The 12,816-nt window shown below is 37.7% G+C and overlaps 1 protein-coding gene across 1 annotated transcript; it reads right to left on the bottom strand.

The window, feature by feature from the left end:
- Positions 1-2,579: 2,579 nt before the first annotated feature.
- LOC148792080 (uncharacterized) lies at positions 2,580-3,875 on the bottom strand. Its single transcript, XM_088903719.1, has 3 exons — positions 3,752-3,875; positions 3,590-3,679; positions 2,580-3,009 (listed from the first exon to the last, which is right to left on the bottom strand). The coding sequence occupies exons 1-3, from the start codon at positions 3,852-3,854 to the stop codon at positions 2,849-2,851; spliced, it is 354 nt and encodes a 117-aa protein (XP_088759845.1). The 5' UTR covers positions 3,855-3,875; the 3' UTR covers positions 2,580-2,848.
- Positions 3,876-12,816: the final 8,941 nt, after the last annotated feature.

Here is a 12,816-nt window from a genome sequence, read left to right as displayed (position 1 = left end):
AACAGTTTACAGAAAACAGATTTTTTTTTTACTAGAAAATAAATAATTACATATAACAAAAATTATAATTGGTGTGTGTTGTATTGTGTTCACAGAGATGATATCATTAAGCTACTCCATCAACGTGTGGCTTTTCACATGGCCAGTGGATTCTCCTACACGTTGAGGATTCCAAATCGAGGGCCTATGGCCACCCGTTCCAACAAGACCCTCTTTGAATGTTAGAAGCGAAGAAGTAGCCTATTTGGGAGGGTTATTCAGTGGCTTTTGGCTTTGTAAGGTAGGTCCTATTTAGACAACCTATAAGCAATGTCTGTAATGTTCGATGAAAAAACATGAAAAGCCCAAGTTGGCTGTATTTCAGCTAAAAAAAAGACTTTTGTATGAAGCTTCTTTTAGTGGTTTCTTCAAAGCAGCTCAACAAAAACAACTCGGTGCCTGTTTGGGAGGGCTTTCAGGATGTGGCTACTGGTGTTCATAGTCGGGCCTCACATAGGAACACCAGAAGCTATGTTTGGTAAAAATCCAAAAAGCGTGCACTGTGCTCCAAACATGAGAAACACAACTGTAATATAAGAAGCTACTCTAGGTAGCTTCTCTAGAACATGGGTGCTCAACCACCACGGCTCTATCATCACAACTCACCCCCGATGCAGAAGCCGTATCAAACGGGCTCTCAACCAAAGCTTCTTTATAGTTGATTCTTGACGAAGGTTTGGCCTTCTACTTTCTATGCCCGACCAGGGTGAGGCCCCTACTTCTCGTTTTTCTCTAAAGTTAAATATCAGCCCATGGGGCGTGGCAGTGATCCAGATGTGGATTTGTAGACCGGCATTAGATAGAATTGTTTCCTCATTCCTTGGCCTTAATATTTCTCATGGAGGATGCATGTATGATATATGCTTTCGGATGTAGGGACTGCTTCTAAGAGAGAACAAAAAAAAAAAAAAAGAAAAAGTCTCTGGAACCAAGTCCATACTTGGCTTCCACATTATGTAGTTGAGACAAACACCATCATGTCCTAGGTTGAAGGATATATTGTTGCCATATCAGGCCGGATTAGTACAAAGTTGGACTATCATGGGGTTCTCACAAAATCTAACTGGTTTGTTTTGTATCTCAAGTCCCACCTCCAAAGAGATGATTCATGCTGGATGTGCCAAACATGTTACTTGAGTAAGAGAGTGGGTTGTAAAACCTATGCAACTTATCAAATATCATCAGGGCATGGGGTTGGTATTGATCGGACTAAATGCCTAAATCCAGCCTTTGCTTCTAGAAGCCAATGGGTTGGTTAGCTTGTCCTCACTCATCACGTCACTCTCAGGGTGTGTGTTCTTTTTTTGGATTTTAAGAGGGGGAAATTGGTCAAAATATCAGGGAAAGTTTATTTTCCTGCTTCTAGCCTCCTAGGTGGATAAATAACGTTTTCACTAGGGGAGGGGGAAGGAATTGCCAACACTTGAATGGGACAAAAATGCCTCTTTTAATATTGGATTATTATGGGTAAATACATTTACCCGGATAAATCTTTCCTAGGAAACTCTTACCTGCGTAGCAGTAACTTGCCGAAAATCGAAAGGAACCTCATTGGTGTGAAACAATTTGATCATCCCTCAATGTCACGCTGCAAATGAATCAGTAACCCTACTAAAATTCCTAATTGACGAAGATCAAATGATTTATAGGATCGAAATAATTTTAAAGCTGTGGGAATTGGGATAAGTTGGTCTAGAAATATGAAATGTGTTTCACGGTTTACTAATTGTTATTGAGATATAGATTGGTTTGGCTCCCTGATCCCAGCCGGGCCCCTAGCCACATAAACGAAAGGACGGAAATAGGACTTGAGTTAGCTTAGATTTAAGACTGAGTAGGATCATCATCAAGTTATAGTTGAATCAGGCAAAGGCAAATCCTGATCCATTGCCAATTCGCCATGTATGTATGCATGCAGAATCCTTGGTCCAAATCAAACATGCAGTGGGATCTTATTTTAATACAGTGGGCTGTACGCGGGATGACAATGGGGTTGTTGATGAGTTATAGACTGGAAGTGTAGAAATGGATTTCGCATCCCACAAACCCAAACCCAAAGTAGATGTCCTAACTTCAAAAATTCACATGCTCATATTTGCTTTGTGTTTGTGAATCCACATCGGGAACCGGATTGCGGGTGGAAGGATAGCTCTCTCCGAGTTCAATAGGATTAGGATTAGTACAGTCAAATCCGTCGACGGGTCAAATTAACTTGGGAATTGTAGTATATATATTCCAAGAAGCAAGAGCCAAAGAGCCCAAAGATCTTCTCCGTTGTACTTCCACCCTCGGTTTCATTAAACAAACCCAGAATAAGTCTAATATGAGGTGAGATAAATAGGTACGGTACGAGGAGGTTGGTGAGTGTGAAATTAATTTACTCCAAACCCCTCCCCCTTTCTTTCCCTTAACGAGACATAGTTTTGTTTACTAAGTAATGTTGTTATGTAATTTGATTGTGTTTGATTCTTGTAACTTGCTGACACTGGAGGACGAAAAATTTGGGTTTTGAGATGAGATATCCCTTTATACTTGCAATTTTCAAAGCTTAGAAATCACAAAAAGGAGCTCTCTTCTCTCTGTCTCTCAACCTAGCTTGGTGGCAACAAGTACTGTTTTGCTAAGTAATGTCGGCCACAACACGGCTTCAAAAAACAAAAAGATGACAACTCTTCATTTCTCTGAACTAGCTAGCTTCATCCTTGAGTAAATACAAAGCACTTTCTTTATCATAGAGATAACATCTTCATGTAAAAAAGTAGGTAGTGTTACCAGAAGTAGAGAGTAATTAAAGACCCTACTTCTTTCTTCATGGCCTAACAGTAACAGACACGGCCTTGTTATGTATGGGCGTCCGTCTTCTCACTTTGGCGTAGTCCATTGTAAAATATTGCCAGGTGTCTGGTCTTTCCACCCAACTCTGTCTTGTCCCTTCTCTTCCATCTCGCATGCTTGGAGTGTTTATTACACCTTGATGCACATAAATCCAACCAAAAAGAACAAAATTAATAAGAAGAATATAGAAGTTTCGAATACGAGCAAATTAAAAGCCAAAAAAATTAAGGTGCGACCAGTTGAAAGCATTAACCCAAGAAATTAATTAAAAAGGGTAATCTAAGATCAGCGCTAATTTTCTTTTAATAACTGATCATAAGCTTGGTTAGCATACAATGATGGTAATGCATCCTTTGACCTTCAGATAATAGCTCCCAAGCTAGCTAGTCTAAGCTATAATGGTTTGGAATAATATAATTGGGATTAGGGTGTATGGCCTGAAGACAAAGTGTAAATATGTTGGCTTCCTGCTGTGTCGTTGATTTTATATAAACAGTATAAGAACTTGTAATTATAATAATATCTCACCTGAAAGGGCTCTACTTTGTTTATAGTCTGCAGCAATGCAGTCTTCCACCTCATATCTTTGAACCTGCACGCCGGAGAAGTATACAAGGATTAGTGAAAGAGAACTTGGGGTGGGGGAGTATAGAAGCAGTAGTAATACAAGAAAAGAGTTTGTAGTTACACTACAAAAATGACGAATAATTAATGCATATGGAATGCTTTCTTACCATGGTCTTCTCGAATAATTGCAGCTTCCTGATTGGCAGTCTAGTAATAAGCGAAAGGCCGATATCATGAGCTGTTTCAACTTGTAGATAAAATTGCATCAGAGAGAGAGCAGAGAGAGAGAGAGAGAGAGCGAGTTACTCACCTTGTTGATGAGCTGACTTCTGCTGAGTTTGGAGAGAAGCAGAGGGTGTTATCAAAATGGAAAGGCCAATAAAAAGCGTTGCGATGTTAACTATCAACTCCATTTCCTCGCTCTGAAATTAACTTACGTGTGAGATTTCCTTGTTTCTGGCTGTGCTTTGAACTTATGTAAACCGAGGAGAAAGAGAGAGAGAGAGAGAGGCTCGCACCAACTGCAGGGTTCCAGAACAAAAACAAGTCCTTACTCCTAATATAATGAGTGAGGGAGGATGGAAGAACTTGGAAGGCGCACGAGCCGGCAGGATCTTGAGTCTGGAGCCACCATTAAATTCCGTTTTCAACCATGCATATATAATAATAATCTTGATGTATAGAACTTATTCACAGTCAGATTGCCTCCAACTTATAATGTAAATATTGCTAATGAGCATATATGCATGGGACCCATCTGATGGTGGGTCCTGTGGTTCTTTCCCTAGATGGCATGGGGTTCCAGGTGTTGTTATGAATAATGATGAGGGCGCCCTTTACCGTTAGCATGCCCATTTGGTAACAGAAGGAGCTCCCTTGCCAAGTTAATAAACATTAACCAATCAGTTGGTTTGAGGTTTGTGTTCTGCCAAACGCTGAAATATTAATTGGTAGGTTTCAAACAGTCACCATCCTTACAGAACATCGCAGTTTGAAGTCCTGCACATAATTTATTCACATATTAAGGTTAAACTTGGTTGGTTTCATACAATAAATATATGAGATGAGAGAAACAAAAAGTTGAGGGAGATTTCTTAATTAGGGAATTTTATGAAAAATTTACAATTTTTTCTTTGTATCCATGAATAATTTAACATCTGATATAATTTTGATAAAAAACAAAATCAAAATTATATGTATAATACACCTATTTACTATTCAGAGCGAGAGTGGACATGTCTTTTCATGGGTCTTAGCTAGTGTGAAAAATCTAGAGCTACATAAAAGTCTCTTTTATAAGAATTCCCCTAAGTAGGAATTAGGCTTTCTTTTGTCAAAAAAGGTATGTGCACAATAATGGAATTGGGCCTCCTTATTTGGCCACCAGCGGTTCAACCATCCGGGTCATAATTTGACCATGACATGATAATAGTAATAATTATAAAATATTTATTAACAATTTCCCTCCCTCCCCTCCCCCTCCCCTTTTCCGGTTTTGGAGTCAATAAATTTGCAAAATCTCCACTTTGACCGAGGCCAAGCTTCAGAACCCAAAGTGATCTCAACTTGACCAGCATTGCAAAACACTAAGGTTTGTGAGCTCTTGTGATACATGACACTTGTAGAATGAAATTGATTTCTCATGCTGTCCTTACAACACTTGCATCCATGCATTGAAATTTGAAAACGACACTATAACTGTATATTTTCATTCATGGGAAGATGTTTTCAATGCACGGTAGGAAGGATTGTGAGGATGGTGTGAGAACCAAATTTGTGGAAACAAAATCCAAAATTCTTATAGAATATTGTATAATCTTGTTTTGCATGGCATTCTTCACCACACAAATATTGTCTTTGATGGAATCCTTGGACACTAACACTTTTGATGGATGCAATCGCTACCAAGCTCGAGGCAGGGGATGAAGGAAAGAGGTGATGAAGAGGGAATTGGTGGAAATGATAGAGTAGGAAAGGAATGAGAGAAAGAAAAGAGAAGGAAAGAAAAAGAAGAAAGAGAAGAAAGAAAAAAAAGAGAGAGGAAGAACTGTTTTCAATGAAAGGCTAAAGAAGATAACGAATAGTGGCTGAGAAGGGAGGAAGGAGAGAAAGAAAAAGGAAGAAAGGAAGAAGGAGAATAAAAATGAGAGAGAGAGAGAGAAGATGGATGGCCCATTGCCACTATTTTGTGTTGATTAGGAGAAAGAAGACAATGAACAGTGTCTTCTTTGAATTAGTTATATTTTTATTTTTCTTTTGTATTAAGTTAAATTACTTTTAAATGTGACCTGTGAATTGCTGCTCAAGTCGAATGGTTTAATTGTTTGGGTCCATATTTTTTTTTGACTTTTATAACCTTTTTTTTAGAAAAAGAAAGCAATTCAGAGCAAAACAGACCAATGACATGTTCGATTTTTAGACCAAACAGTTCGACTGCCTAGATCAATAACAGCTGTAAGACAATAGGTTTATAAAAGTCCATGAACATGGTTGGCTCAGCGTAAACCCAAACCAAACCGAGGTGGTCCAATCCAATATAACAAGTCAAGTCAAGCCAAGCCATAAGACAATAGGTTTATAAAAGTACATGGTAGTTGGCATTGTGCTAATAAATATGGGCCCCATGCCAAATGGAGACCTTAGACCCACCTACATGGTTCTCTCTCTCTACAACCAACATGCATCCATCACCATCTTCCTCAGAACTTTAGAGACTTGACAACTGCTTCCATGGAGTCGATCCTTTTACAACGGTTTTAAAACCTTCCTATGGTTCTTTCTCCTTTTTGGAACACAATTTGAACCTATCAAATTGTTTGATAAAATGGGTACACTTACTTAACAAGTGAGGAGGTCAATGTTTTAGACTATGTTTTCAACCCGTTCTTGAGCCAATGGTTGGACCATTAAACCCTTTACATGGAGAAATAATCATTCATTGGGCAACAATTCAGACCATAGGATATCTAAGAGAGAGAGAGAGAATTAATTTTTTTTTTAATGAACAAATAGAGATGCTAGAATGTTTGAGACTGATTCCACCAACTCTTTAATAACCAACTTTTTATTCGTGCATTAATTATATTTGCTTGAAACTTGATTACATGTGTGTGAAATTTCTAATTAATGATTACCAACCTGATTCCAACCGGTTTGATGTTTGACATTTGAGAATAGGGGTAGATTCGAGCTGAGCCGAATATCTAATTATTTAACCTTGGCTCGTCAATAAAATATGAGGCTCGAGCTCGAGCTCAATTTGAGATAGAGACTTGAGCTTGTATCCAGCTCGAGTCAAAAGCTCGTAAGCTCAAACTCGATTTTAAGCCAAATGTTTTATAAAAATAAAAAATTGTACATATAAAAAATATTTTTATTTAATATTTAAAAATTATAAATTATAAAAACTAGTTATTATATGTATGTAAAAACTTGATTTGGCTCATCAGCCTCATGAGCTGAGTTTTATTAGGCTCAAATAGGGGTGGCAACAAGCCGAGCTTTTCACGAGTTGCTCGAGCTCGGCTCGGCTCGGTTGAAACTGAGCCGAGCTCGAATATATACATATATATATATTTGATATTTAATATATATATAATTATTATAATTCTTAATTTTTTAAATATCAAATAAAAAATATTTACATATATAATTTTTTATTTTTATAAAATATTTTTTCTCAAAATCGAGCTCGAACTTATGAATTTTGGACTCGAGCCGAACTCGAGTTCAAGATTCTGGTTCAAATCGAGCTCAAGCTCAAACATCGAGCCTTATACTATTCGGCTCGACTCAGCTCGAATCCACCCATAAGCTCAAACTTGACTCAATTAGCAAACAAGCCTATATATTAGACTTAAACTCAATTTAAACCGAACTGAAATTTCACAAATTGAATTCAAATAACTCGTCAAAAGATCCACTCGTGGCCACCCCTAATTAAGAGCCCTATGTCAATATATTGAATTATTTCCAACTGGGGTCTTTCCTAATTTCAGAAGCTAAAACTTTCCTTGAAGCCGTGAAATTGGCAGTTTCTTTTGAGTTGGACAATGTTATTTTTTATTCTGATTGCAAGGTGCTTGTCGACAGTCTCTCAGAATTCAGATGTGCAGGTCAAGTGCCATTAAGTGAAAAAGATAGGTCAGTTAGGCCACTACTGCGTTAGTGTTTTTGGTTAATTTGAAGGCAGAAACCATGGTTTAGAATTCAGAGTTCAGTCTTGTTTAGAACTTTAATTTGAACCCAATTCTATTATCTTAAAAAAATTTGCATGCAATCAATAATTGGATCATATACGAATTTAACTCTAGCCCATTCAATTAAAATTTTAAGTCTTATTAAAATATTATATATAATATAGTTTAATTATATATATATATATATATATATTATATAAAATTATATATTTAATAAATTTTATTTTCAAGTATATATATAATAAATTTGATAGTTATATGCATTTATAAGTTAGGAGTAATTATTTTTTAAACATTTTTAATTTTTGTCATTTTAAGCACAATAAAATAGATGTAATCACGAGTTATGTGATAGTAGTTTGGCGATACCATCTTGTATTTTCCAGACAATGTTCGATTGATTTAATCTGAGATTTAGTTACAAAGGAATTGACCAAGGGTATTGTTCAATAAATAAATAAAGATAGAAGCAGATTAAATCTGAATCCGATCGAGTATGGCATATTTGGACTCTCGATCAGAATCATCAGATTAATCATTTGATAATCGGATCGGAAGCGATGTAGCTTGATTTTGGATCCAATATGATTACAGCCCTATTGTTATAAGCAGGGCCAAAACAGAAAATCATGGGTTGGATCTTTTGTAGTGGCCCGTCAAATGGGGCCATGATGACAAATCAAAGGCTTTGATTTACTTGTTTCAGCGCAGGGCTATGATACATGTGGATTGATGTTGGAATGTGTGAACGGGTAGAAAAGAAATCTGCTCCTTAGAGAGTGCGTCTCACACCCATCTTACAAGCATGTCCTGACCGTACATCGGGAATATCTCCCGTACTTGTATATATTATTGGGAAAATTCCTGAATAGTACTATGAATTTTGGGGGTTGTATCAAGTCTGTCCTCAACCTTCAAAACGTGTCTTGTAGTATCCTAAACTTCCAAATTGTGTCTAATAGGTTCCTACCATTAGTTGACTATTAATCAATACCATCACGGACTTAGCTATGCATTAAATCATTTCAAAATGACAAAATTACCCTTTATGATATTTCTCTGACCATTTTACCCATTTGTCTTTTTTTTTGGTAGATAGAAAACATTCATAATGAAGGGATGAGAGATCCATCATATGGATGGCCGAACTCTACAGGAAGGTTGGGTGAAATTTCAAAAATTTATCTCTCCCATATGGGAATCGCATTTCCTATTTTAGAAAACTGCATTTTCAAGGATCAATCTTGAAACCAAACCGGATCAGATCTGAAACCAAAAGGGAGTAGAGGGATATACCTGATACGGAGTAATAGTAAACCCCCAATGAAGGTGTTCACGCCCAAGGAGAATACCAAAGACTGCTTCCACCGAAAATGACACGGTGCGAGGTGAGGTTGAATCAGCAGGACAGTTCTTCAGCAAGAACCGAATTCTTCAGCAAAAGTATGATGGAGGGCTGGTGAGCACGACTTCAAGTTGCATTTTCTATCAAAGGGCAATATCAAGAACTATTCTTGATCACTCCCATTGGTGGAGATCGAACTGGGTAGGGCGGCAAGAGCAGGAACAAGAGCAGAAGGCAGAAACAGTCGAACTGTATATTGTCCTCTCTCTTAATTCAGCAGACTATCTGTGATTTTTGTTGTGTCTCTGTAGGTTCGCCCTGCTCTCCTATTTATAGCCTTAAAGAGAGGTTCTCCTAATCTCATTAGGAGTTTCCTAATCCAAATATTTTATTTGGATCTGGACTCTCTTTAAGAGATAAGGATAACCCCTTATCTTATCTGCAAATAAAGATCAACCTTCCTAATCAAATTAGGAGTTTTTGATCCAAATCTATTATTTGGATCTGGACTCTTTGAGTGGATAGGGATAATCCCTTATCCTATCTGCTGATCCAAATCCCAGAACCGTCATCTTTTAATTAATCTTATTAAGCCAGTTCGAATTGGGCTTTTAGGCCTATTAAACCTATGTGCTCACTAGCCCTCTTAATCTGCTGGCCAGTTGGCTATCCTTGTATGGCATGGGACCCAAACATTGATCTACACATCAGCTACATGGGTTCAGCCCAGCCTCTGTCACAAGGCCTGGCCGAATTCACTATAAGAGACAGTGAACCCCTGAGTCCATCACCATGGACTCTTAATGGGCCCAACATTTACACTAAATGGTGTTTGGGTCAAGCCACCTTATAAAAACCCAGGGATTGTGGGCAGATGCAAGATTAGCCCATCAGGTATTACCCTCAATGGTTTTACACTTAACCTCTCAGCCCATAATGATCAAACACTACCCGACAAGAGATGACCTCTCCCTCGGCTGTAAGGTACAATACTGCACTTTCTACTCACATGGATCCCGAGAATTAAAACCTTTTGCAAACATTTTGAAACCATAATATATGTATGTATGTATGTATGTATGTATGTATGTATGTATGTATGTATGTATGTATGTATGTATGTATGTATGTATGTATGTATGTATGTATATCTCTATATAAATATATTTTGCAAGACAAATTTCAACGGTTGAAATCGATTACCGACAATTTTGGTTTCCATCAGAGAGAGTGCATTCCCGATCATTCACTTTGTCCGACAAAGGGGCTGATCCTGTCACTATGATCACCCACTCAGATGAATTCTCGGACTGTTCCAACATACCCAGGTTTTGACCCCCTCTAAGGGTCTCACTGATTGGCATATCAAAGACAGTCCAATCCGACACCTAGTGTAGTATCATAATCAAGTCTAGGGGTCAGGTGTAACATTCAAGTTTTGCCCATCTATTTCCAAGGTCCAGGACAATACTAGAATTTTGGTCCGGTTCAGGGTTTCAAGAAAACCTACACTACATGTACCTCAGGTCTCACCCTAGCAGCTGAGACAAGCTACCCCAACCAACTTGGCAGCACATCATTGTCAGCCTTGGTAGGATAAATCTTCCCAGATCTATCCAATGTCTGTGAAGATTCTAAACTAACACGAGTCTCATATGTGTCCAGTTTAAGGGCATTACACAGAAACACACCACAATAACATGAATCAAATATGTACTTTATTCATTTACATTAAATGTCATAGCGTACATCATTTTGATTGGAGCTAAGGGCATACATTGTCTAACACATAAAACAAGGAAAAACATAGACAAGATTACAGGATTGCACCAGAATGCAGCCCGTCCTGAACAACCATGTCCAAAACCCTCTTTGGGTAAGAGAACAAAAAGAAACCTGATTCCTGAAGACCTTTCTTGGCTAGCTCATGCGCTAGAGTGTTACCGAATCTATTAACAAACCCAAAAGAAACATTGAGATCCCCTGCAACTTCTAGAATATCTTGGCACAAAAAAACAACATCTCTAGCTTGATTACTACCCTTCTGCATTAAGGCCTTAACCAAATTTGCACAGTCACTTCTTATAACAGCTTTTGGATTCTGTAGTTGGTGAATAATTTCCAAGCTTTTTTTAATGGCAAAAGCTTCAGCTTGAATTGGGAATAAAGTCGTGGCTTTTCCAACATGAGCAGCCATGATTTGGCCAAGATAATCTCTAATCACAACCCCAAAACCTGCCATTCTTTGTTTAAAAGAACTCCCATCTATGTTTACTTTCAACACACCTATATCAGGGGGAAACCAAAAATCCTCCTTTCCCCTTCCATCAGTTGTTGGGAAGAAAGCTGCTAATCTTGTTGGAAAATCTTGTTCTTCTCCATTATCATCCTGCAAGTCACATTAACAACTCTAATTGGGTTAGGAAGCTCATTATTAAATATAAGACCATTTCTATTTTTCCAAATTTTCCACAGGAGGTAGAAAGACAGGTACAAAATTTCAATCTTCCTATCCCCCCATTTACCACATTCCTCAACCTAGAAACATAGCCATGATTTGAAATCTCTAATAGAACTGAAGGCAGAACTTTTGAGGTTTAGAGGGCTAGCAAACCATGTGGCCTTGGCATGGTGGCAAAAAACAGAGCATGGATGACTATTTCTGATTCCCCCTTGTAGATTGGACAGACCCCAGAATCTATCACTTTTCTTTTTGATATATTTTCTTTTACTGCTAAAGCTTCCTAGTAGCATTTCCAAACAAAAGATTTAATTTTATGATCTACCTTTAAACTCCATGTTAGACTCTAGTGTTTTTTTTCTCTAGGGGTCTTGCATCCCCTCCTACCCTTGACCCTCCTCTTTGGTCTATTTTTATAAGGTTTTGAGTTGTTCAATAGGTAGATTTCATTGAGAATTTTCCATTTTCATTCAGAGTCTATATGAGTTTATCACTCCCATTCCCTGTTGCTAAAGGAATGCTCTTGATTTTTTTTGAGTAACACTCGGTAAATAAACTTTGAATTTTCCAAACATCCCATTTCTTCCTATCATCCATCATAAGGTCTTTTACCCTTAGCTCATTGTGGTTTTGAGGAGCAGGACCCTGAATTTTGAATCCTGGGACCATAGGAATCCATGGATCCTCCCAAACTTTAACTCTCTCCCCTGAATTAATTAACCAACAACGTCCTCTTTGAAGAATGCTTCTTGCTGCTAGTAAACTCTTCCATCCCCATGAACCCCTCTTGGGCAGATTTGTATAAAAAAACTTTTATTTTTTAAGTACTTTGCCTTAATTATTTTTGCTCACAAATTGTTTTTTTTTCACCACACAACCGCCAAGCTTATTTAGCCAATAATGCTCGATTGGAGCAGTGAGGGTCCCTGAACCCCAAACCACCATTTAGTTTGTTTATACATATTTTCTCCCAATTCAGCTATTGCATTTTATTTTTGTAGATTTTGGAGTTCCACTAGAACTTCCTTTGGATTTTTTTTTCAAATTTTAACACACTAACCTTGGCATTAGGAAACAAGACATTGTGTAAAAGGGTATTGATGTTATTACTGATTTTAGTAAGACCTCTTTTCCTATAGGAGAGAGGAGAAGGCTCTCCCAACTCTGTGATCTATTTCTTGACCTCTCTACTAAAAAGTTAAAGAGATCTTTCTTTGACCTTCCGATGTCAGTTGGTAGGCCCAAGTAAATTGAGGGGTGATTTACTTTTTTCATTCCTAAATGCCTTGCCATTATTTTTTGGAGTCTGTAATGCACATTTTTACTACCATACCTTCTTGGGGATCAACTTTGGAGAATAGATGTGAGAT

The sequence above is a fragment of the Nelumbo nucifera genome, chromosome 4, assembly GCF_055504915.1.
Source record: "Nelumbo nucifera cultivar China Antique chromosome 4, China Antique-T2T, whole genome shotgun sequence".
Taxonomy (NCBI): Eukaryota; Viridiplantae; Streptophyta; class Magnoliopsida; order Proteales; family Nelumbonaceae; genus Nelumbo; species Nelumbo nucifera.
Note: the sequence above shows the minus strand (reverse complement) of the source record. Positions and strands in the feature narration are given on the sequence as shown.